At 43.1% G+C, this 25686-nt stretch overlaps 1 protein-coding gene across 1 annotated transcript in view; it reads left to right on the plus strand.

The window, feature by feature from the left end:
• The first annotated feature begins 5559 nt into the window (after nucleotides 1-5559).
• LOC105993188 (spermatogenesis-associated protein 31-like) overlaps nucleotides 5560-25686 on the plus strand; it is a 37114-nt gene continuing 16987 nt past the window's right edge. Inside the window, exons 1-3 of the mRNA XM_013026370.1 lie at nucleotides 5560-5751; nucleotides 7794-7825; nucleotides 8279-11631. Of these exons, the coding sequence (XP_012881824.1) occupies nucleotides 5560-5751; nucleotides 7794-7825; nucleotides 8279-11631 (3577 nt within the window). The remainder of the gene's footprint in view (nucleotides 5752-7793; nucleotides 7826-8278; nucleotides 11632-25686) is intronic.

Genomic DNA, 25686 nt, shown 5'->3' on the forward strand with positions numbered 1-25686 from the left:
TAAAAATTTCAGAAAATAAAATAGCTAAGTTTAAAAAAGAATCCACCCACACAGATGACAATGACAAGAAAAAAACACACCCCCTTCCAAGTAAGTATTGTTTTAAAGATGAGATCAAAGATGAATTTGAGACTGGATGCTGGTGGCTCATACCTGTGATCCTAGCTACTCAGGAGGCTGTGATCCGAGGATCATGGTTCAAAGCCAGCTTGGGCTGGAAAGTCTGTAAGACTCTTATCTCCAATTAACCACAAGATGCTGGAAGTGGAGGAGTGGCCCAAGTAGAGCTGTAGCTCAAGTAGTAGAGTGCTAGCCTTTAGCACAAAAGCTCAGGGACAGCCGGGCGCCAGTGGCTCACGCCCATAATCTTAGCTATTCAGGAGGCTGAGATCTGAGAATCTCAGTTCAAAGCCAGCTGGGGCAAGAAAGTCCCTGAGACTCTTATCTCCAATAAAACCACTAGAAAAATGGAAGTGGCACTGTAGCTCAAGTGGTAGAGCGCTTGCCTTGAGCTGAAGAGCGCAGCAACAGCACCCAGGCCCAGAGTTCAAGCCCCACGACCGACCAAAAAAAAAAGCTTAGGGACAGTGCCTAGAACCAGAGTTCAAGCTCCAGGACCAGAAAAAACATTACAAGTACTTTGGAAATTTTTTTTTAATTTTATTTTATTTGTGAACATGCTGTACAGAGGAGTTACAATTACATGGGCAGGATAATGCGTACATTTCTTACCAAGCATTGCAGCCTCCTCCTTTGTTTACCCTTCACATCCCTTCCCAGCCTCCCCCCTCCCCCCCAATCCCAATCCTTCTCCTTCCCCCCCCTTCCCCCACCCCCCACCCCACCGACGTTGTAAAGCTCGTTTTGGACATGACAACTTGTACTTCTCATTGTTGCAACAGGTCCACCTGTATCCTTAAACAACTGGTTTTTCCCCATCTCCTCCACAAGTTATACTGACATCAAATACAGTGAAAGCAGGGGTTATACTGTGGGGGAGGGACATACAAAGCAACAAAGAGATAATCTTATAAATGCATTAGAGACACATGCATGAAAGAAAAAACATTAAAATACATATCTAAGGGTTCATTTTCCTGACATCACCTTATCTGACCTTTTCCGCTTGACTCATACATATACTAGATATTGCAAATAAGGGAAACCATGGGACCTATGTTTCTTTGGGCCTGGCTTACTTCACTTAATATAATTTTTTCCTACTTTGGAAATTTTTCTGAAAAGTGAGGTACGTATACAAAATTGGTTCGGGTGACGATGAGATGGATGAGGGAGATAATGCTGCAAGGAGTGTCAGTGATCAAAAGTATTGATCATTATACTCATAAATTGATCAAAAGTATTGATCATTATACTCATAAATTGATCAAAAGTATTGATCATTATACTCATAAATTGTGTTGAATTGAAAACTTCTTGTGCAACTACTTAAAGATAATGAAAAGGAAAAAGGAAAATAAGAAAATGCTTTATAAATATAACAAGAGCAGGCCTAAATATACTATAGAATTACTTAAAATCCTACAACGTGTGATACTCACTAGATACTGTTGGAAATAAACTATACAACTTGGGGTGAGGGGACTCTGGAGGGAAAAAACTGAGGGAGGGAAGGACACGGCTCAAAAAGAAATGTACTCATTAGCTGGTGTATGTAATAATAACCACTCTACATCACCTTTATAATAAAAATTAAATTAAAAAGCCTTGAAACTGTTGGGTTTTTTGGTTCTGATAGAACTCAGGGCCTCGAATATACTATTATAATATCACTAACCATGTCCCCAGCTCCGAACAAACAAATGTTTAAAAAATATTTTAGTTTGAATCAACTATACAACATATTTTCATATTTTATCCTCTGTACTTCTTACTCACTTGCCCATTCTTCACTCTTATTCAACCCTTCCTTCCTCTGCTGATCTTCCTCTCCCAAATTGTCCCCTTTCATGTCTATAAAAAATGTAGAGTCTACAAATGGGAGAAAACATATATTTGTCTGAATCTATTTCACATAATACCATGACTGCCAGTTCTATTAACTTTCCTATAATTTGATTTCATGTTTTTTTCTCTTGCCCACAGTTTATTTAACAATATGATATAATGAATTGATACTTTACCATTCTATACCATGATTGAATCTTCAATTTTCTGATTTATACTAATTATAGCACTTGCATGATTTACACTAGAATTGCTTTTCCTCGTTTTAAGAAATGAATGCTTCTCTATGAGCATTAGCATGGTCCAAGGGATGGATCATCCCTATGATTTCACTTTTTATAGTTGAATAATATTCTCTCGTGTGTGTGTGTGTGTGTGTGTGTGTGTGTGTGTGTGTGTGTGTGTGTATCTCAATCACATTTTTTTTTGTCATGGGGCTTGAAGTCTGGGCTTGGGCGCTGTCCTTGTGCTCCTCAGTCAAGGCAAGTGCTCTACTGCTTGAGCCACAGCACCACTTCCGGTTTTTCTAGTGGTTTATTTGAGATAAGAGTCTCACGAACTTTCCTGCCCGGGCTGGCTTTGAACCGTGATCCTCAGATCTCAGCCTCCTGAGTAGTTAGGATTACAGGCGTAAGCCACCGGTGCCTGGCTCTCAGTCACATTTTCTTAAAATCCATTTATCTGTTAACGGTTGATCATGACTGACCAGGCTAATTTCATGACTAGACAATTGCGAATAGTGATGCAATAGTGATGTAGTTACCTGTGCTGTAGGCTGGCTTTGATTTCTCCAATACACAGGTGGTCCTAGTTTTCTTTGTTTAGGAACTTTCATATTGATTTCCATAATAAGTGAACTAATTTACATCCCACCAACAATGTTTTAGAGTACCTCAAAAGAACTAGAAACAGAGGATTTACCAGTGGACAAATTCACTGTGAGCCATACAGAAAAAAGTGTGCTCCCATGGCAGCAATACCATTTAGGTCTCCCCAAATCTAGGTCAGAAGGAGAGGCGTGGGTATGGCTTAGTACAAAAAGGACTTCATCCTAACTCAGTGTGGCTGGTTTTATCTTAAATTTACATCAACATCTCAGCTACATCCTGGAGCTAGAGTCTGGCTGTAAAGCTCTGCATACCACCCCAATGGCTTATTTTTCAATTATCCATAATTTTTATTAGCATCATTTAGTTGCACAAAAAGGTTTCGTTCTGATGTCTAGATGTGTATATGTACAGTGTACCTAGGTCTGACTCACTACTTCTGTCACTCTCCATCCTCTCCCCCAGCTTCCCAAACCAGCTTCAACAGGTTTCACTGTTCCACTTTCACACATGCACATGAAATATTTCAACCATAGTTAGTATTCTTCCATTTACCTCCCACCTTAAACTAGCATTTACTTCTCTCACAGGTCTTGTGTTACATTCTTATAATTCATCTTAAGTGTATATTAATTGCTTTAATTCAGACATATATTCAAATAGTGCCCACACTCAATTTTCTTCTCCCCTTCCCTCCTGTTTCTCAACAGCTTTTAGTGAGCTTCATTTTGCCATTTTCAAACAATACTGTAGTATATTTCAGTACTGTTCACTTTCTAACATTACCCACCCAATGTCTCTAAACCAATGAATTAATTAATTAATTAATGTTGTATATACATGTGATGGTAGATGAATCACCTGTGTCAAATTGTTTCTATTAGAGGTCATTAATTTCAATGTGGTATTATTGGATCAATATACCTGTTTTTCCACCTAGGACTTTGCTTCATCTCCTACCTGTATAAAACACTACTGGGCTCTGTGTAAAATTCATCAGAATCATGGACAAAGACAGGTGCATGCCTTCCCTCAGAAAATCTCAGGGTATCACCCACTTCATCAGGACAGCAGCCAGACAACTGCAATGCCCCTTTTCCATAGAAATGAATGGGTAAAACTGACAGTGAGGAAAATGTAAGAGGAACTGACATCCCGATATTCTCACAAGCTTCAGCATGTTAACTAACCAGGGTCCTTTTAGTTACACACGTTTTTAAAGGGAAGCATTTTTCCTTTTCTTTCTCACTCGCCTCTCCCCTCACCACTTGCCATTCCCCAAAAGAGGGGATTCAAGATGGTTTTTATAGTTCCAAGCAAGGTCACTATGCACCTCTCCTTATCTTGCTTACCAGAGTACTGAAGGACCATTCAGGACAAGGACTCCATTTCTGAAGACTAATGAACAGCACATTTAGAAATAAGCAGGCCCAAGACCACCATTCGGCTGAATACCAGGCCTCAGCACTTAAATCCATCAGAAAGTCCAAGTTCCTGGGCCTTTCTATAAAAGCTGTCCTTGTTGGGCTGGGAAGGTGGCTCAGTGGTAGATTGCTTGCCTTGCATGCAAGAGGCCCTGGGTTCAATTCCTCAGCACCAAATAAGGAAAAAAAAGAAAGCCGGAAGTGGCCCTGAGGCTCAAGTGGTAGAGTGCTAGCCTTGAGCTGAAGAGCTGAGGGACAGTGCCCAGGCCCAGAGTTCAGGCCCTATGACTGGAGCAAAAAAAAAAAAAAATCTGTCCTTGCAAGGTCCCAGAGGCGCATGTCTGTAATCCTAGATACTCAGGAGACTGAGATCTAAGGATCACCATTTGAAGTCAGCCTGGGGAAGGAAAGTCCATAGGACTCAGCTGAAGTAGAGCACTATCCTGGAGCACACAAAAAAAGTTTAGGGATAGTATATCAGGATATCAGGCAGAGTTAAAACTCTAGAACTGGGGACAGGAGGGAAGCTGTCTTTGCTAGGTGCTAGCAGCTCATACCTGTAATTCCAGCCACTCAGGAGGCTAAGATCTGAGGACTGAGGTTTGAAGCCAGCCCAGGCAGGAAAGTCCATGAGACTCTTCTCTCCAATTAATCACAGAAAAAGTTGGAAGTAGAGCTTTGGCTCAAGTGGTAGAGCACTAGCCTTGAGCACAAAAGCTCAGGGACATTACTCAAGCCCAGAATTCAAGCCCCAGGACTAGAAGGGGAAAGAAGCTTCCTTCTCCTACCCACCAGGATGTGCATCTTTCTCAGACATTAGCTCAAATAGTTCTCATTTTACCTCCAAGTTAATAAACTTTTATTTCCTTTACTCTAAGACATTAATCTCATTTGTGAATTGACATTGAATTCAAGGGTCTGAATTTCCAGTAATGTGGGAAATGTTGAAGTTCCAGACAAGAGCTATCTTAGACTACAAAGCCATGTGAAACAGCACAAATTCCAGAGCAAAGTCCAAATTTGCAAAACTATCAACCATGTGGACTTCAAGTAGTGGTCTCCAAAAAAAAAAAAACAGGTAATGTCTGGGTTCAAGGGGGGAAGGCACAGGAAATGGATGGAAGGTTGAGTAGGTTTACTTGGAGGTAGGAAACTAGAAGGCCCAGGAGTAAAGGATTTGCTGAGCTAGCAGCAGGGGAAGGCTTTGTTACACATCACTCCTCCCCCTTTGTGACTTACTAGAAATCCAGGCCTTTGTGATGTAGGCCTTCATTTACTATAAATGGCCAAAGGAAACTCCCAGAGCTCAGTTGCTCAAGAGCAATAGTGCGATCCAGATGATGGAGAATCTTCTCTTGTCACTGAAAAGCATTCATATACCATGGCTGAGCCCTGACCTCATCACTTTGGCAATGGATATGATCCTTGCCATTGTATGTGGAGTGGGGCTCTTCCTCCTGCTACTACTACTGCCCTGCTTCAAGGGAAATCCATCCTCACCAACACCTAAGAAAAAGAAGAAACTAAGGAAGGTAAGACACCCCCCCAAAGGGGTACAATTATAGACAATGGAATTTTACTACTCCATTTGAAAGTGATATTGTACCATGTGTTAAAAAAGACTTGGAAAAATTATGTTAAGTGAAGTAAGTCAGGCCCAGAGACAAAGGATCCATGTTTTCTTAGATTTAGCTCACAAACTCATAAGTAAATCTGTTGGATGATATACAAGTGGCTAGAAATATATTAAATGAAATATAGATTCAAGGGAGATGGTAGATTCCAAGTTCAGCAAAATGTTCAAGTACTAGCTGTACTTGAAAGGGTTGGGTGAAGGGGAAAAAGGAGTAGATGGAGAAGAGAGAAAATGCAGACAATCCAATGTATATCTTACAAAATTAAGAGTGAAGGAAGAGATGGGTCAGGGAGGGGTGGGTGTGAATGGTGTGACATTAATCAAGATATATTGTATTCATAAGCTGTTAAATGGCAACTTCTTTGTACAATTAAAAGATAATTTTTTAAATGTTAGTATCTCTACTGATGTTTCCACCTCTCCAAGACCATGGAGAGGGGAAGTCACAGGAAAGGAGAGAGAGCATCCTTCTAGGTGCTGGCAGAACAGGGCAGGGTGAGAGGATGAGGTCATCTACTGAGCCATCAGGCCGCCTGTGTGGTATGCAGCAAACACCAGGGCAGTCAAACCCTGAAACTCAGCAACCAAGGACTGGGCTCCTGAGAGTGAGGAATTGAGAAAGGACTGTGTACCACACCTTTCCCCAGTGTAGGGCTGATCCAAAGGCTCACACCTATAATGTGATCTGAGGATCACGGCCTAAGCTCTTGGTAAATCAGAAGCGAGAATCGCCTCTGGACTTAGGAGGCAAAAACTTATCTTGCCAGCTGAGAGCTGAATGTGTGATCCTGAGCAGAGAAATGGTACTGATGCCCTGTGTGGTAAGTCTTTACTCCATATAGAAATCCCAATGATATTCCAAGGGAGACAGACAGAAAATCATTTTTGCCACACTAAAATAAAAGAAATGAAAGGACATAGGTGAAGACAGAATGTCGTTTTATCCAGGAGCAGTGAATAGTTAGTTTTGTCTAGACAGAGAAGGGAAAAGGAGTCTTAAGACTCTTTCTTGTTTCTCATCACATGGAGAAGCGACACTTCAAGAACAGGAAGAAACGTGGAACTCTGAAAGGTAGGCTCTGCCCTTTCTCCCAAGGGGATTTTGATCTCACCTGTCTCTGACAACCAGAGCCAGGTCACAAGGGATGTCAGTTTGTTAGTCCTTCGGGGGAATTTCCAGTCAAGACTGGAGACACTAAGCTGGGCGCCAGTGGCTCACGCCTGTAATCCTAGCTACTCAGGAGGCTGAGATCTGAGGATCACAGTTCAAAGCCAGCCTGGGGCAGGAAAGTCCATGAGGCTCTTATCTCCAATAAAAACCGCCAGAAAACTGGAAGTGGCACTGTGGCTCAAGTGGTAGAGCGCTATTCTTGAGCTGAAGAGCTGAAGGACAGTGCTCAGGCCCAGAGTTCAAGCCCCATGACCAAAAAAAAAAAAAAGACTGGAGACTCTTCTCAGGAGCTCTGCTTGGAATGAGGCTGTGATGTGCCAAGGGCTGGGGGTGGCACAAAGTGGGGAGGGGCTAAGAGGCTATGGCCCACATGTGGACCTACTCCCTTCCCTAAGAACTATGTTAGAGATGAGGGGTCCTATCTCCCTGTCCCCCAAGAGAGGTTCTACAGGTCATGGAGACTGGCAGAGTTGAAAGTACCTTATAAACAAAGCACTACCCCTCCCTATGCCCTATTAGCACTGCCACCAGTCATGTGGCCATGACCACTGAGACTTGGGATCCAGTATGATCTTCTATGTTTTTTTAATAGAGGGATGTTTGTCTCCTGTAAGATCCAGGGACCCTCTCTTGTTTGCTATAACCACCGTCTCTGTTTCTAGCTTGCAAAGACACTCGAGAACACCTTGAAGAGATTCATGATCTAGTTTCCCTTCTGAGTTGGTAAGGATTTTCCAGCTGTCCCTGTGCCTGCATTTCTACTCCAGGGTTGCAATGGGGATGGGAAAAGACTTTCCAGGTACGGAGGATGGGATATGACTGAAGCCCCAGCCTATAGAGCCGGAGAAGGGAGACTACAGAGAAGAGAGCTCACAGCTGCAATCCTAACTACTCAGAAGGCTGAGATCTAGGATCACAGTGTGAAGCCAGCCAGGACAGGAAAGTTCATGAGATTATCTCCAATTACAAACACACACACACACACACACACACACACACACACACACACAAGCAAAGCCAGAAGTTGAGTTTGTGGCTCAAGTGGTAGAGTGCTAGCCTTCAGCACAAAAACTCAGGGACAGTGCTCAAGCCCTGAGTTCAAGCCCCAGGATTCATTCTCTGTCTCTCTCATACACACACACACACACTCACCCACCCATACCACACACAATAAGGGGGTGGTTCTGTGTGCTATGGACTTGCCCATCCTCCTGGGCCTGTTGCTGAATAAAATGTCTCCTGTCTCCTACAGCTACCTAGGGCAGCTCCATGATACCAGAAGCTTTCAGCATTTCTTAAAAGGAGGTGCCCTAAGTGAAATTTTCAACTCAGAATCTACTACCTCCCCGCCATCAGCTAGGTACTATGAGGACGACACATTCTCCAGCACCATGTCCTCAGAAGTTTCCCCAGCTCCTTCACCCAAGGCTTTGCAGCCTCTGGACTCTACCTGGTCACCAGTCCAGATGGGTTCCTCAGTTTCTACTGAGTCACACACATCCCAGAGTGTGTCTCAGCCTCCGCAGCCACTGATTGCTCTAGGAGAACATCTATCGTGCTCACCTGCACATTCTTCTCCCCATTCTCATTCTCCTCAACCTGTGGTCTACTTTCCATCCAGGCCTACTTCAAACCTGGGTCTTCCTCTATATAACATCATAGAAGTCCCACCAGAAACCTCTCCAATCAATGGCTCTAGGGTGCCTTCTCCTATCCCAGCCTTCAACTCCGACATCCTGGAGATGCTGGAGATAGTAATTAGTAAGAGGGCAAAGCTGAAAGCTTGTCAGGAAAGAGAACACCGTCTGGATTCTCTGGGGAACATGATGAAGTCACTGGGTGCTGCACAAGACACTGCCATGCCAGAGCCTTTCTGGAACACAAAACCAGAGCAGCTTCCTGATTCCCAGGAGTATATTTTCTTGGGGGAACACTTACAACCGAAATGCAGCCAGCTGTTCTGGGGCCTTCCGTTTCTTCACAGTGAGTCCCTGGTGGCTCCTGTGAGGCTGTCTGGTCATCCACTAGACTTACCCTCTATTTTATTCAATGGATTGTCTAGCTACATTCCAATACAAGTCCAGCCTAATATACAGCCACAACTGTTTCCATCCCAGCCTTTGCTACACCACTTATTACAATCCCAAGCTTTGACTCCACCAGTGGCTGAGACCCAAGCCCATGCCCATCTTCCATCTTGTACACCAATGCTACCATGCCACTCATCTCCAGTTTCTAGCCCTACAACACAGGATGGTAACAAATGTATGATTCCACCTGTCATTCAGCAGCTAGAATGTCACCTTCTGAAGAAGCACAAGGAAAGTCAGAGAGCTTTACCCCCTGCAGTTAAACAGTCTCTCAAGGTCTTTAACCACAACCAGGGCTCTCCAGACCAGAGACACTTGGTCAACTTCCCAGGGGATCTTATTAGTTTTGAGTTCCAGAAAAAGCTGGAGCATCACCTCCAAGAGAGGTTCACACAGCACTGCTATAGAACACAATGCATGATCCAACTGTCTCCTGACAAACTGCCAGGGAGAGGCCAGGCAGACAAGAGCTGCCAGGCTACAGAGAAAGCCATCTCAGACTGCCCAGCAGCAGCATTCCCCAGGTGGAAGAAGGGACCTTGTCTGAGCAGAGTCGTTAAAGAGATAGATACAGAAAGCTCAGAGGATGCTCTAGATTCCTTCACTGACTTGACTGAATCATTTCTTGGCTCAAGCAGTGATTCAGATTATGTTTGCCCCATGCATTCAGACAAGTGTCGTCCGGAAGACCTGCTCCAAATCCATGCAAACAGGGAATGGGGGCAGATCAATGCCGGCAAGGTCCCTGTGACAGCGAATCAGCCCAGGGGCGTTCTAGACTCCCACTCAAGCCTGGAAACGGAGGGGGCCCCCGGCACCAGCTCCCCGCAGGCCACCCACTTCGATGCAGCTGCTCGCCAGCTGCTGGAAGCGCACATCAGGAAGCTCTGGGTGAGGCACAAGTGGGGCCTGTTCCTGAAGGTCCTCAAGTCCTTGAATCAGCTGACTTTGAAAAGGGCTTCGCCCGTGTCAGTGTCTCAGGAAGCTTCTCAGAACGTGGCCTGTAAGGACGTGAAGCCAAACCCTACAGTGAAGGGGGTCGAGGTCCCCGGAGAAGCTTGTCCCAGAGCGCCGGAGAAGGAGACAGGGAAGACGGAAGGCGCAGCCGCCCCGACTGCCCTCCCCTCCCCTCTGCTCGAGTGTCTGCGGAGGATCCTCTGCAGTTATGCCCAGGCGCCCACCGAGGGAGCGCCACTTGAACAGGAAGGTGAACCGCCTTCTCAGCCCAAACCTTACAGCCTTGTGGGAAGATCCTGGCACAGAGACATTGCGCCCAGGTCCGAAGCTAGCAGTGTAGAGCCCGTGACAAGCCCCCGAACAGATCGATCAGAATCCCCAAAGACAGCCAGCCTCTGCCACAGTGTCTCCATACGAGAGGTCTTTGTGGAGTCCACGCCTGGAAGAACAGACGAATTCAGGGAAATGGCAGAGGATGAAGAGGAAGAGCCCAATTACGTGACAGACGTGGACTCCAGTCATCTGAACCTGCGAAGTCTGGAAGTGCTGAGAGCCACTCAAACGGCACTCCCCGCCTCCAGAATTTCTAAGCACCCACGAGAGCCAGGCCTGCAAGGACAGGCAGAGTCCAGCGGTCCAAGTCAAAGCCCACCTTTGGATGTCATCCTGCAGGACTGCGAGACTGATGCATTCCTGCACAACTGTGGGCCTGAAGTGCTGTTTTCTGCGCACATGCTGCCCTCCCGCAGCTCTCTGGGTAGCTCCCGGAACTTCTCCGGGAGCAGCACATCCATTTATAATCCCTGCCTTGCGTTACCAAATGGAGGGGACGTCCCGAAACAGCAAGAGTCGGAGACATCTGAGCAGCAAGACCCATGGTACAGCCAGATGTTCAGTGAACCTGATGAGGAAGAGAGCCTTGAGAGGCCCAGAATAAGGATCCAGGAGGTAAAGACGGAAGAAACGGAGCCCTCCCACGGCCAGAAGTCGAGCTCACCTGCCCAGGTCAGGAGACCAAGCTCCACGAGGAAGAGATCTTGTCTCCCTGAGCCGGAGAAAGAGCAGCCTCCTCCAGAGAGTCAGTTTTTTGGCAACCGGATAAGGAATTTTTTTATGTCTTTTTTCCCTGGTAAGGGAAAAAGCCAGGCAGATTCCCCGCAGAAGTCCAAGATCCAATCAACCAGTACCCAGACCCAAGATGTACCCACAAGCAATACGTTTGAGAGCAGTGGATTGTCTGAAACCCAGACGCTCATGAGCAATGTTGCACGGATCCTGGAGAAGGTTGGATGTCAACATGAACGTTCTCTCTCCAAGAAAACTGTGTACAAAGAATTCCAAGCCCCCATGGAGAGACATTCCCACTACCACGCGGCTTCCTACCTGGAACAATGCCCAGTTAGGAATAGTAAAGTCTGTCACCACCAAAGGAGCCCCATTGGCCACCGCCATCCTGTCAGTGACAGGAGAGTCAGCTACTGGGATAGCAGGGGGACATCCTTGCTTCCCCGAAGGCCTGTGTCTCTCGTCAATAGTCCCTGCCAACAGAGGCGAACGGGTACAAACATCTCAGGCCACCACGTCCACTGCCCACGGCACTGTCAGGTCGCTGGTGTCCTCTGTGGCCATACATGCCACCCCTCTCATGTAGTCTCTTGTGGGGTGTATTTTCCTCAGGATAATTTCCAACCCATGAGTAGTAATACTATCGTTTTCATATGAGTCCATCCTCTGTCAACGGATGACTATTTCTTTCACCGATATGTATTGCTTCTTAATAAATTTGCTCATGAGATGTAGTGACTTCTCTCTTTGCTACGAACTGGGATAGAGATGGTCAATATGTGGTCTTCCTCAAAGCAGCTTCTAAGAAGGGATGGGTACCCTCAGCCCACATTCCCTAAATGCACCATTTTTTTTCTTTGTGACTCAAAAAAATCTATTTTTTTATTTTCATTTATTGTGAAAATACTGTACAGAGGGGTTACAATTCCACGGGCAAGATAATGAGTACATTTCTTATCAAGCATTGTAGCCTCCTTTTGTTTCCCCTTCCCATCCTTCCCCCAACCCCCCCACCCAACCCTCCCCGCTACCTCCCCCCACCCCACCCCACCCCCCCACACACCGAAGCTGTAAAGTTCATTTTTCGACATAACGACTTGTACATCTCATTGTTGCAATGGGTCCACCTGTGTCCACCTGTAACCCTATTTAAACGGTTTTTCCCCTCCCCCTCCACAAATGATACCGACATCAAATACAGTGAAAACAGGGGTTATACTGTGGGGGAGGGACATACACAGCAACAAATAAATCTTATAAATGTGTTAGAAACAATCACATGAAAGAAAAAAACATGAAAGAAAAACATTTGAATGCATATCTTAGGGTTCATTTCCCTAACATCACCTTATCTGACCTTTTCTGCTTGACTCAGACATATACTAGATATTGCAATAAGGGAAACCATCAATGCACCATTTTTATACCACAGAAACTTTAGAAAGCCTTTAGGATTTGTGCTAAAGAAGCCTGGGAAGACAGCCTACCACAATGTTCTTCAGCCTGATGAACTTCATTCAGTTGGAACGTCTTGCATGCACCTTGTGGCTGCTAACAAAGTCACAGAGACTCTCAGCCCCTGAATACTAGGGTTCAGTGGGGAGGGCAATGCTGTGAATCACTTCTAGTGATCCTGCCAGCTCCTTTGTTCTCCTTTGGGCAACTGGAGCTGGGGTTCCATGGAATTTCCAGCAAGCAGAGGCAGACCTGGAAGCTATTCTCCAGAAGAGTGAATCCTAGAAATTTTTAAGAGGCTAAACTATTTTTCCACCTAAGCCTTGTCTGAACCTGAGTCACATGGGGCAAGATTTTGTCTACAATTCAGGTTAATTCACCTTCGTGAGTTAGAGTAAGAATCTTTTTTTTTAATATTGTAAAAATAGAGGGATTACAGTTACATTACAAGGTAATGAGTACGAACAAAAAAGCTGAGTCTAGTCTGGTGCGTGCACACACAAAAACTCTTTCAGCCTGAAGTGAAATCGGGAAACTGTTACACATGTAAGAAACATCTTTCAGTGATATACAAGAAATCTATGGACTCAGGCAATCTACACCAGAAACTTCCTACACGTAGAGGGTAGGCCCCTTCTGGAAGTAAAGTTGAAGTGCTGCTCAAAACTAGACCTTTTACTCTGCATTCTTATAAATCCATATGCCATTTTGAATAAAACAGAAAACAGATGCTGACCTACCCCAAAGAGGGTATTGAGTTTAGTGGTGTCTGGATCAGAGTAGCTATAGCATACTGAAGTCTTGGAAATGTGTGGAGACAGGAGCAGGCAATTGTTCCCCGTTCATCAGATGATACCACATCGTCTTCTGCTCTTCCGAAAGCTACCACCATACATTTGAGACAAGCTCTGAGCCAATTAGTTACATTAAAGAGCTCTATGCCTTAGGCCATAGGCACATTTTACCTGAATCTTGTTACCTTTTGGCAGGGACTTTTTGTCAAACAGTTTGAAAAAAATCCTGGCTTTAAAACTATCCTTTGCCCCTTTCAGGTCTAAAACATTTTTGGAAGGCAAAATGTTCCCTGTTCCACATACCTTAATAGGACTTTTTTTGCATGCTCCTTTACTGTGATTTGAGCTTTCATCATATCAGCATCATAGGCCAACTCCCTCGGGCTCTGAGAAGACAGAATATTAGATTTTCATCTAATATTTAAAATAACTTTTTGAGTTTTTAGTAGCATTTATTAAATTGTACATAGTAGAGGGTTTTGTCATTTTAACCAATGCAGAAATTTTATTTAGTCATCTTCACCTCTCCACCTCTGTAGTCCCTCTATTATGTCCTTGGAGGTTTTGTTTTGCTTTCCTTAGCTTCCACAAATGACAGAAAATATGTGGTACTTATGTTTGTGGGACTGGCTTGTTTCACCACATATACATTTTTCAGCAAATAACATTTCATTCTCAATGCTCAAGTAAAATCCGGGCATGTATTTATAATCTATTTTTTTTTAAAAACTGGCAAATTGGCTCACCAGATTCTTTTCAAAAGAAGTCCAGATGGGCTGGGAATGTGGCTTAGTGGTAGAGTGCTTGCCTAGCATGCATGAAACCCTGGATTCGATTTCTCAGTACCACAGAAAAAGCTGGAAGTGGCTCTGTGGCTCACGTGGTAGAGTGCTAGCACAGAGAGAGCTCAGGGACTGCCCAGGCCCTGAGTTCAAGCCCCAGGATTGGCAAAAAAAAAGTCAAGATCACAAATGAAAAGAGAATTGTTTGACATGTAATGGAACTCCTTATTCACTGTGAATGGGAATGTAAACTAATTTAGTCATTATGGAAATCAGTATGGTGGTTTCTCCAAAATTAAAAATAGAACTCCAAAGGAGTTACTAGAGAAAGATATTGGTACACTCATCCTTAATGTTATGCTATGCACAATAGCCAAATTTTAGAATCCAAATTTTTTGTCCAGAAACATTTAACAGGTTTGCCGGACACTGGTGGCTCAGGCCTGTAAGCCTAGCTACTTAGGAGGCTGAGATCTGAGGATCGTGGTTCAAAGCCAGCCCAGGCAGGAAGTCCATGAGACTCTTATCTCCAATGAACCACTCAGAAAACTGAAAGTAGTGCTGTGCCTCAAGAGATAGAGCAGTTGCCTTGAGCTGAAGAAAAAAAATAACAGGTTTATTTATAATTGTTGTAAAATTGAAACTTGTTCGCTGAATTTTGGGGTGGGGGGCGGTCGTGGGCTCTGAACTCTGGGCCTGGGCACTGTCCCTCAGCTCTTCAGCTCAAGGCTAGCACTCTACCACCTGAGCCACAGCACCACTTCCAGCTTTTTCTGCTTATATGGTGCTGAGGAATGGAACCCAGGGCCTCATGCATGCAAGGCAAGCACTCTACCACTGAACCACCTTTCCAGCCCCTCGCTGAAATATTTTTATTTGCATTAATGTTTTATATCCCTGTAGTTATGCTAGAAATTCACACAATAATGGAAAAACTGCCAGTACCTGATTTCTGTCCCTTATTTTTCCACTGACAATCACATACTTGTCACTTTTTGACCCAGTGGGGAAAACAGAATCTAACATTCAAAATTGCCCATAACAGGAAAGGGAGGGGGGGAAGAGGACCTTTTTGAGAATGAAATGCTCCCCCTTAGTGGCTTTACGCACATTCTCCATGTATGCAGCATGCTAGCTGGGTAACTTTTTTGCATAATTGTCACACAGTTGGCAAGGACAGCGCACATTAGTATCTCCAAACAGGCCAACCAGATAGGACCTGCTTGCCTCCTGCAAAGCACCAATAGTTGTGTGTTGGAAGCACAGATCTGTTTGGAAGTCCTGAGCAATTTCCTGCAGCAGATGCTGGAATCAGCTAGCAGAGGATTTCTGAAAGTCTCTAATTTCACCAAGCACCTCACAGTACCACGCCTGTAATAATGAGGTTCCTTCACTCCTCCAGTAGAGGGCGTGCTCTTGCGGCTGCTTTTGTAGCCACAGGATTCCTGGGTGCTTTACCACCAGTGGATCTGCATGGTTGGCTTGGTATGAACCATGGTTTCCAGGCCCTACTTCCCCCCTGTTCCTTTGGCTGCAGCTAGGCTAGCCAGAGGCAGCGCTGGCAGCAGAGGGCGGTGGTGTATGGCTGAGGCTGCAAACACAACCTTCTCAAGTTTTACAAAACATTTCTTTGATTCAAAGCTAGTGAATTTTATTTTATGTACTATTTGGCAAAATGACATTTCAGAGAGTAAGAGGCCCCATGTTGTAAGGAGCCATTTAATATTTTTAAGCCTTTAATTTCTTTAAGCCAAAGCTTAAAGATATTTTTTTCTAATTGAAATGTGCTTAAATTTCTCTTATTAAAGCCTGAAACAAAAATTTATTGTAGTAGCTATAAGAAGTAGGAAATGCAGATTCTAAGACTTTTATCTATACTATCTAAAATGCCCAGCCATTTATTGCATTGGAAGTACTGGACAAATTCCTGCTCCACCAATAGAAAGCCAATACATGTTCTGAGGGAAAGTATCAAATCTTGGAAAGGCTGAGAGTCAGAACCTACCAACAACTTAATCATTTCTGCTTGTCTTAACTGGTGTCCTTCTCATGTGTCACTGTACAGTAAGGTGAAACCACAACATTCTTTTGTCCACTGTATCCAATGGCATCTTGGATGTATACATGGGCACTTGTGACTTTACAGTCCATGGTTGCAGCATCTGAGCTAGGACCACAGTGGTCCTTCTGTCTGGAAAGTATTGCAAACCGCTATGGGCACCTTATCCCACAGCAACCGGGAGCAAGGCAATGATGGAAACCAGACCGTGAAACTGGTTTCAGGGTACCGGGGCCTGTGTCTCTCACCTGCAACAGACGCCCAAGGTCCCATTACACAGAGTCTTTATTGATTGTGACAGGGGAGTACGTGCAGAAAGTAAGGTAGCAATCTCTTTGAAGTTACAGACACCAGCATGGGAAGCAATTCTAGGATGAATGACTTCCTTATCTTAGGAAGCAGGGGTAAGCAGCAAACAACCACAATTTGTTTAGGCCTTTACCAACCTCCAAGGTCCAAGCAAGTTTGGATTCTGATTAACTCACATTTTGGGTGGGATCTTGGGTCTCGGTGATGCTGGGAGCGATTGCTCTTTCTCAGGCCACTCCCAGCTTTCTGAGACATTCCAGTTCTCTTTATTAGACCTCATGGCTCAGCGTTCACAGATGCCCACAGGAAAGGAGTACTTGGAAGCAAACATTTGTAGGGAGCAAGAAAGAGCCTCTAGTCTTCTCCATGGTCTCCCTGACATTCCTCTGCAAGTCCATGTCTCTTGTCACGACGCATGCACTCAGGTCCTGTGATGAATGGCACTGAGAGCTGGAAGGCAGCAGTATCCCAAATGACACTGAATCTGCCTGAACCAAGGTCCCCTTACATAGCAAAAATGTAGAAACAAAAAAAAATGAGCTGCACAAGCAAATGTAGAATGAAATAGATCAAACTCTCATATGACTTTCTGTGAATAGAATGTTCTGGTAATTTGAGGATTTGAAGTCTCAATACATTTAGAATACAAAGTAAGAATAAGATGAAGGTGACTATTCTAGCTTGTTCTTATACAGTGTGTAGATTTCATTTATCTTGCTTTTATATGAGAAATACCAATCATTTAAAAATTTTACAAAGTAGACTGGGCAGCAATGGCTCACACTGATAATACCAGCTACTAAGAAGGCTGAGATCTAAGGACCACAGTTTGAAGCCAGCTCTGGTAGGAAAGTCTGTGAGACCCTTATCTCTGATAAATATCAAAAAAAGAGTGGAGCAATGGCTCAAGTGGTAGAGTACCAGCCTTGAGCAAAAAAGCTCAATAACAGTGCCTAGGCCCCAAGTTCTAGCTCCAGGACCAGCACCAAAAACAAATAGTTTACAAATTTTTAATTTAGCTTAATGAAAATAACCTAAAATATCAAATGCATATTTTCTAGACATTTACATTTGTGTGTCAAAATTTTCAAGCAGATATGTGTTACTTTGTGAAATCTAAGTTTTAAAATAATGGTGTTCAGAATTATATTTTTATCAACTTATGTTTCTATGCATTAAAAATATAAAATATATCAGTATGTGACACCCAATTTCTGACATCAAAGCAAGAAATCTAGAAGATCCAAGGGAGCCATTTCAAAAATAAAGTCTATATACAGTGATAATACTAACCCATTGCTATCACTACAAATTACCAAGTTTTTCATTAGGGAGCTTCTAGAAACACTGAAAATATGGGGACAAAGTCCAGGGTCATGATAATGCAGCCCATTGGACATTGCTGCTCTCTTCCTGGTCCCTGGAAATGGTTGGGCCTACCCATAAGATTCCAACCAGCCCACTCAGGATCCCTCACAGACTGACATTTAGTGCTAGTGGTTTTTTAAAGAAATAATTCTTTCTATAAATTAACAGGAAAGTAAGTAAGTATATGCATCAATAAAATGAAGGAATAAACCAAAATAGAGTCACAAAATAAAACTTACAAGATGTGGGGTGACTTTTAATTAATCATATATTTTGTATCTTCAATTGCTGAGGTACTTTAGAACCATATAACACAATAAATTTTAGGTTCTTTTGCCATTTGGTAGGCTAACTTCATCTATGCAGTAGCCTAAACTATGACCAATTATTTCATCAGCTTCAGGTAGTGAGCAGCTGTCCTGTATAAACTTCTTAGAACAAGTTGTGATATGTGGAAGAGTTCTAATTCTTCATAATAACTCTGGAAGCCCAATGTTTCAAGGTAAAGGAGACACTGAGGGAATGAGAAGAGATTTGCCTGTAAAAACCTACTCATCCCATAATATAGAGGAAGGTTATTTTGAGTATCCATCACCCATTCCAACAGGTTTTCCTTACTACATCAAGCTCAGAATTTTCAAAACCCAAAATATCTGTTGTACGAATCACCATCACCATTATAATTATCCATGTCCCATACTATGTATATTTTTATATGACTGATTTAAGGACACAGTGATCTCAAGCTATAATTAATCTCTGATCTTTGAAATATTCTAAAATGTGAGAAAATGACTCAATTCCACAATTATGCCACCATAATTTACAACAATGTATTTGCATGCAGTAACATGAAATATGTGATACTTCTAATCTAGAATCAACTTTAATGGAACATTTGAATTTAAGTATTATTCAATTAATTATGTGTATTATTTAGTCTATTTAAGTGTTATTTTCTCAATAAGAAAATAATGTACCAAGGTGGCATGAATGGATTAATATACTTTCGAGAGTGAGCCCATATCGCCCTTCACAAGTTAGGATGAACAAAAATCCTTATTGTTCATGGTAAATTTCTGAGCCTTCCCTCTGAGGTCATTGGCCTTGTGGTCCCTCAAGATCTCTGACACTCATTTATACATTTTTTTTATTTACTGGTTTTAGTTTATCATGAATTGTTCACTTGACTAATCATCCTTCTATGCCCTGTTCTTAAATTAAAAAGAGATGAAGTGATTGGAAATAATCTATAAAATCCAGTGATTCACTTTCTAGCCAGAGTTTTCCTTATGAGCACTCATGGCCTTTTGGTATAGGGGAACGTTCTCAAAACAAACTAAACAAATTTTTTTGTCAGTCATGGGGCTTGAACTCTGGACCTGGATGCCATCCCTCAGCTCTTCAGCTCAAGGCTAGCACTCTACCACTTGATCCACAGCGCCACTTCCAGGTTTCTGGTGGTTTATTGGAGATAAGAGCCTCACAGACATTCCTGCCTGGGCTGGCTTTGAACCGTGATCCTCAGATTTCAGCCTCCTGAGTAGCTAGGATTACAGGCGTGAGCCACTGGCTCTCAGCCAAACTAAACAAATTTATAATAAGCCAGAAGAAAAGCTATAAATTTTATCATGATGAGATAGTTTCTTCAATTTCATTAGATACAATGTAATTACATTTTCAGCTCTCAGAATGGAAAGTAGCTAAAAGTTGCAAAGTCTTTCTGAAGGAGTTCAGGATGGATAAACAAGAGGACAATAGCAGATTGACCATATCTGAAATCCAGACTAACAACTAATGCTGTAGCTTTGAACAGCTCCATGCTGCTGCTGATGGACACCCAAGACTAGGCAGAGGCCAGAGAGCAGCACAGGTGTCTGAAGGAAAATAATCACAATGCACTGATAGGTGTTCTCCTTCTCCTTCCTTCCTCCATACTTTTTAGTTAACATATAGGAAAATGCTAGAAATGGTAGCAAGCATCCGTCTTGTCCAAAGTGTGCTAGTAAATATAGAACAGTTAGAAGCTCTTAAGAAGAACAAAACACCTGATTCATGCCATTTGCTGTTGCAAGAGTTTGCATCTTGATTAAAATTGAACCCTATAAGTGCTGACTGAGGTTGTAAAGATGCTCAGTTTCACACATTGTATGGCTTTTCATCTGTGCAAGTGGGAGATATGAAAATCCACAGAACTTCATGTTCTTCTAGCCAGAGCTGTTGCTGACTCAGGTGAATTTAACTTACAGCTGTTGAGTTAGGAATGGACACCACCACTCAAAAGTATAGCACCAGCAGGGCACCAGTGGGTGGCTCACATCTATAATCCTAGCTACTCAGGCAGTTGAGATCTGGAGATTGTGGTTCAAAGCCAGGCCAGGCAGGAAAGTCTGTGAGACTCTTATCTCCAAATAACCATCAGGAAGCTGGAAGTGGTTCTGTAGCTCAAAGTGGTAGAGCGCTAGAGCAACAGAGCTCAGGGACAGTGCCTAGGCTCTGAGTTCAAACCCAACAACAAAAAAGTGTAGCACCCCTCTGTCTCCTCATAGCCACACTGACCTGAAGTCATCTGCCCTTTCATCTCAAGTCCAAGCCTAGTTCTCCTCTCTCTGGCTTAGGTTTTAGAATACACAATGGTACTAGGAAGTTATTTGGGGTTTTTTTTGTTTGTTTTAATACCAACTGGGCACTGTAACCTAAGTTTCATGGATTCCCAGGAACTCTTGCCAGATACTGAATGTAGAGTCTGGCTCAGATGGGTCTTGCATTCTTAGTGTCTTAGTAGATACAGCATTTTAGTAACTTCTACCTCTTTTCTTCCCTCTGACTATACTGCCTTTCTTCTCCTCACCTAGAGAACACCCAGCAGCATGAGTTACATGGATCATATGTCAGAAATTATGTCATCCACTTCACAACTGAGGGAAATAAGGTGCTCAAAATTACCCAATGACTTTCCATAGAAAATGTGTTAACTCTGGAACGCTCAGCGATCTTCTCATGAAATTTTTCTTTTATTACATGACCTGGTGTTTAAGAAATACAAATGGAGATTCTGCATCTTCCATATACTTTCAAAATAGGTTCATATAATCATGTAGTGAACTTAGTTTCATTTATATGAACTTAGGTTCATATAATCATTTAGTGAGACAAAAAGGTGTATCAAGTGATGCATCAGGGATGAATCTAACATCGAGTGAATACCACAAAGTGCAGTTGCACTAGCCTGAAAGCACAACTATGACACACCTAGACCATACAGATCAATACAATGAGGATTTTTAACCTTATACAATAACTCAAGTATGTCAAAGTATATACTCAGATCTACTACCTGTACTGTCTTCTATGTTGTCTTCCACATCTGAAATTTTGTTACATAAGTTTTCTTTGTTACATCAAAGAAGGAATAAGTACACTTCAGTTTGCTGTCTCCTCTCATTCTTAAATGTAACTTGGTCAGTGTATACGCCCTCTCTCTCAATTATTGTAGTCTCCTGGCATTGACTGCACATTTCACACCATAGGAAAGATGCACTGTAAAGTGCCAAGACTCACAAATGTTCTCATAAACCAAAACAACATTGTCCAGAATTTTAATATCGCAGACACATAGCACCTAGATAGTGTCACTGTTGCATCATATATTTATATTGTAAGCTGTTCTATATACAGTTGTATCTACATTGTACTACTTTTGGTATATAGGTTTATGTTCAAGTTCCTGATCACTGAAACCTAAAAAAGTAAAACTAGCAAACGTTCAGCTTTGATTATCTCAGAACATTTAAGCAAACATCTACAGATATACAATATTTTTTGAACTGGCCAATTCTGAGGTATAATCCACAGCTCTTAAAATACTGCCTTTCATCAACATGTGTTCATTGAAATGATTTCATATGAACTGAAGGGGGAAAAAATTCCCCCCAGACCTGAGGCTGGAAGCCAGGGTCCCAAGCTTGCCACGTAGGCTTCAGCACCGAGCTTCATTCCAGCTCATGATGCCAACTGGGGGAGAAAGGGAAGTCTTCACAGCACAGCCCCTTCCTGGAGCTGCTCCCCAAGGTCAGGAGCAGGCCAAGAGCCTGTGCGCTTATGAGGGACAAACTCCATCTGCCAGCCAGCAGGAGAAAGCTTTCTTGGATAAAGTCCCTCAGCAAGTGAAGCAGAGTTTCCACCCCATAAGGGAAGATGTGGGGTTTCTCCATGGCCCTCACACAGAAACTGAGGCTGGACAAAACCCATTTTTCGGGGAATCCCCAGATGCCAACTTTGTCTGCCTGGGCCCAGATTGTCTCACAATTGCTCTCAACCCATCCAGGACTTGTGGGCAGACTCACACTGGCTCCTGAGAGCTTCAGGAGAGGCTGGCAGCTCTCAGCAAGGGCCCCAGGCCCCCTTGGCCTTCCAGTCTGAACCAACGGTGACAGCCATGAGTCCATGTCTCACACAGTCCTCCTGTGTTCCTTCCTCCAGGACCACAAGCTGAACTTGGCGGCCCTCCTCCAGGCACATATCTGTCCCAACTGCCAGCATAAACCGCCAGGAAGCCCTAATTTCACATGCAAACTGAGAACCCTCACATGGAAATGCTAACCAATCACGATGTGTCAGGGGGGCATCATTTACTTACAGAAAACCAACCCAATAAGGATGGCCCACCACAGCTTTCATTTACATAAGTAGATCAGGGAACTCTGGATAGGAAGGTTCTCTGTATGGGCTAGGTTGCTCTCCATCTTCTGACTTCCTTTCTTCGTGGATTACTAACTGCTTATTGGTTTTGTTTTGTTTTTGAACAAGGCCTCCCTTTTAATCTTAAATCCCTTCTTGGTGGATTTTTGTTACAAGTGATAATTTTGCCACCCATATTTTCAATTCTTCTAGAAATACTGTATTTTGTTCAAGTTTATCAGACTTTTTTTAGTAAGGAGGTCAGGTCTGGCCCGCGCCATATTGGCCACATGGTGGATTATAGGGCCTGTCATTTGTCTTCATGCTGGGGGAAGAAAACTCTCCCTGCCCATCACCTGCCTCCCAGGTAATGGGCGTGCCCAGATTCCTGGAGGCAGGGGTGGGAACTTGGCTAATAGGTTACTGAATCTGTCAGTCTAGTGCCTGGGACTGGGAATTTCCTGAGGATCTGCCCTCTGTGCTGACCTATTTAGGCCCAGACCAGCCTACCCCCCAGGACTCCATGCCACGTGTGTCTCGGTGATCGCGTCCTGTGTCCTGTCTCCTGGCTCATCTCCGGTCATCATAGAATCCCAATTCAACTCTCCATTGAAGCTGAATTGGCTTGTTGGTATTGTTTTTGTTCTTTCTTTCCTCCTTAGCACGTTTCCTAGTTCTGTTATGTACATTTGCATACTGCGGGCCTTTGTAACAACGGGCATCCTACAGCCTGTTAACTGTATAACAATATTATATATTTCAAAATGTGGCTTCTGGTATGATTCACCTTACAACACTTTATCATGGTGCCCCAAGATTTATCCATGTTAACAGAAAAAAGACAACTTTGAGTACTAAAGACGGCACACCATTTCATGTCTTCAGACAGCAGGTTGCTAGGGTATTCATCAAACTAGGAATTTCAATGCTTTGTTTACAAATTCCAGAGAAAGTTTAAGTCCTGTCCTGACCACTCCACATAATGAAAGCATGGGATGATACTGCAGGGACAGGTAAGATCCTTACACCTGAGTCACAGAGTTTAGGAGACCACACAATCATGAAAACTGATACATGTTCCAAACCAGGTCACCAGCCCCAAGAATTGCACAATATCCACAATTTGTCCTCCAGGGAAGATACCCATGAAGTCTAATGATGACACCAGAAGCCCTGTTTCACAAAGCCATGCCCTCAATCTTGGGAAGTGAAGCATGGGTAAGGCCCTGGGTGGATGGATGATGAATGAAGAAATCAGATGTAGTGACTGAGTTGACTCCATGGAACGCCTACTGGCAGTGACAGGAACTGCTGACACACGCTTCAGTCCTGTCTTGGGGAGGGGGACAGGCAGCAGCTTCACTTGCCTACCAGGAAACAGCAACTCAGCTCCAGGTTAAATTTCATGTGTTGCTTTTGAGGAGGGTGTAAAAAGTAATGTACTGAACACATGGTTCATCTATATCAAGAGGGTGATATGTAACAGCATCCATTGACACTTGAGGCCTAGGCAGAGAAGCACAGAAAGCTGAGCTTAAAATCCTGTTGTTCTACACAGAGGCCCTGGGGACCAGAATCACTTAGAAAGAATGCTCCTTGTGAGAGGATTTACATCTACTGGACTTTAGGAAACAAAGAACAAATCGAAAATAAGGAGTAAACTCCTCCTGGAAGATTTGGGAAGCCTCACTTCCATGTCATGATGACCTCTAGTGACTTGCTATGTATTCACACCTCTGCAGTGACAAGGTAAATTATCCAGTAATTCATTTTTGTCATGAGTAATTTAGTAATAGAACTTTTTAATTTGTAGTGAAATGGCAAATGCTTTCTGTCAGGATCTAATGACTTGGTTTCTGTCAGGATCTAATGACAGCCACAGTTTAACTCATGGAGGGAGAACATTAATCACGGTCTGACACACAGGGTAATCCTCACTTACGAGAGAGGCAAGTTCGTGTTTAGGAATGACTCAGGACACATAGTGGCATTAAGAAGTAATTGCTAAATCATTAGAGCTATTGAGGATAGATAGGCACCGGGTGGAAATCACTGTATGTTCAGTGCTTTTCTTTTCTATGTAAACTTCCTGGTGGTAACAAATGTGTCCCTCCAAAGTGGATACCAAGCAGCATGGCTCTCCGTCCACTTGCTTGTAATTTGTCTAAAACCACACCAGGCTGTCTTTCTGTCCAGTCCACAAGTCCTCTTTCAAAAATTTTAAGAGGAGAAGAATACAGGGACTTCATAAAATTCCTCTAGGAAAAAAATCCCCTGACGGAAATTCTGATTGAATGAGACTCTTTTGGGACTTTCTTTAAGTATAGGGTTAAATGACTACAGGTCTGTTGAGTCTATCTAGCTAAAATTTCATGATGCCAGTGCAGAAGTAAGAAGTGAATGTGGCTGCACAGAACTCTCCAGAATCAGCAGCAGAACCAATCAGAAAACACAGCACAAACTGATAGAATATCCAGGATTCAGGCAGGCTATTTGTTCTTTAAATAAAGCCACGATCTACTGGGTTCCTTTGTTAAACTTCTTTTGTACAAGACAATGGCTTATTTTTAGTTCTAAAAAATGTGCAAAGGCAAAGCTCATTTTTGTAGTATCCAATGGCTACCTATTTTAATTTTTAATTTGTTTATTGTTATTAAAAGGTGATATACAGAGGGATGACAGTTACATAAGTCAAGTGATGAGTTTGTTTCTTTTTGGACAGTGTTGCCCCTTCCCTTACTCTCTCCAATTTTTCCCTCCCACAAGTTGTATGGTTTGTTTTCAACATGTGTGTCTAGTAAGCACCACTGCCATATTTATTCACCCATTATCCCTCCACTTCTGTGCCCCTCTCAAAGACAGAGAAATGAACAAACATGAAAAAAAGAAAAACAATAATAACAAAGGAATAACATCTCATTTCTGTTTCCTGGACTTCATCTCCATAAATAATCCTTGATATGATCAGAGGCATGTAGACATTGCATGTTCCTTCCTAAGAGTATGCTTGTAGGGGAACTTCTAACTTAATGGGAGACATACAAGCTGACCATGACTTTCCTTACTCCTTTAGTGTCTGGATAGAGAGGCAGAGTTGAGTA

This window comes from Dipodomys ordii, unplaced genomic scaffold (assembly GCF_000151885.1).
Source record: "Dipodomys ordii isolate 6190 unplaced genomic scaffold, Dord_2.0 Scaffold93, whole genome shotgun sequence".
NCBI classification, from domain to species: domain Eukaryota; kingdom Metazoa; phylum Chordata; class Mammalia; order Rodentia; family Heteromyidae; genus Dipodomys; species Dipodomys ordii.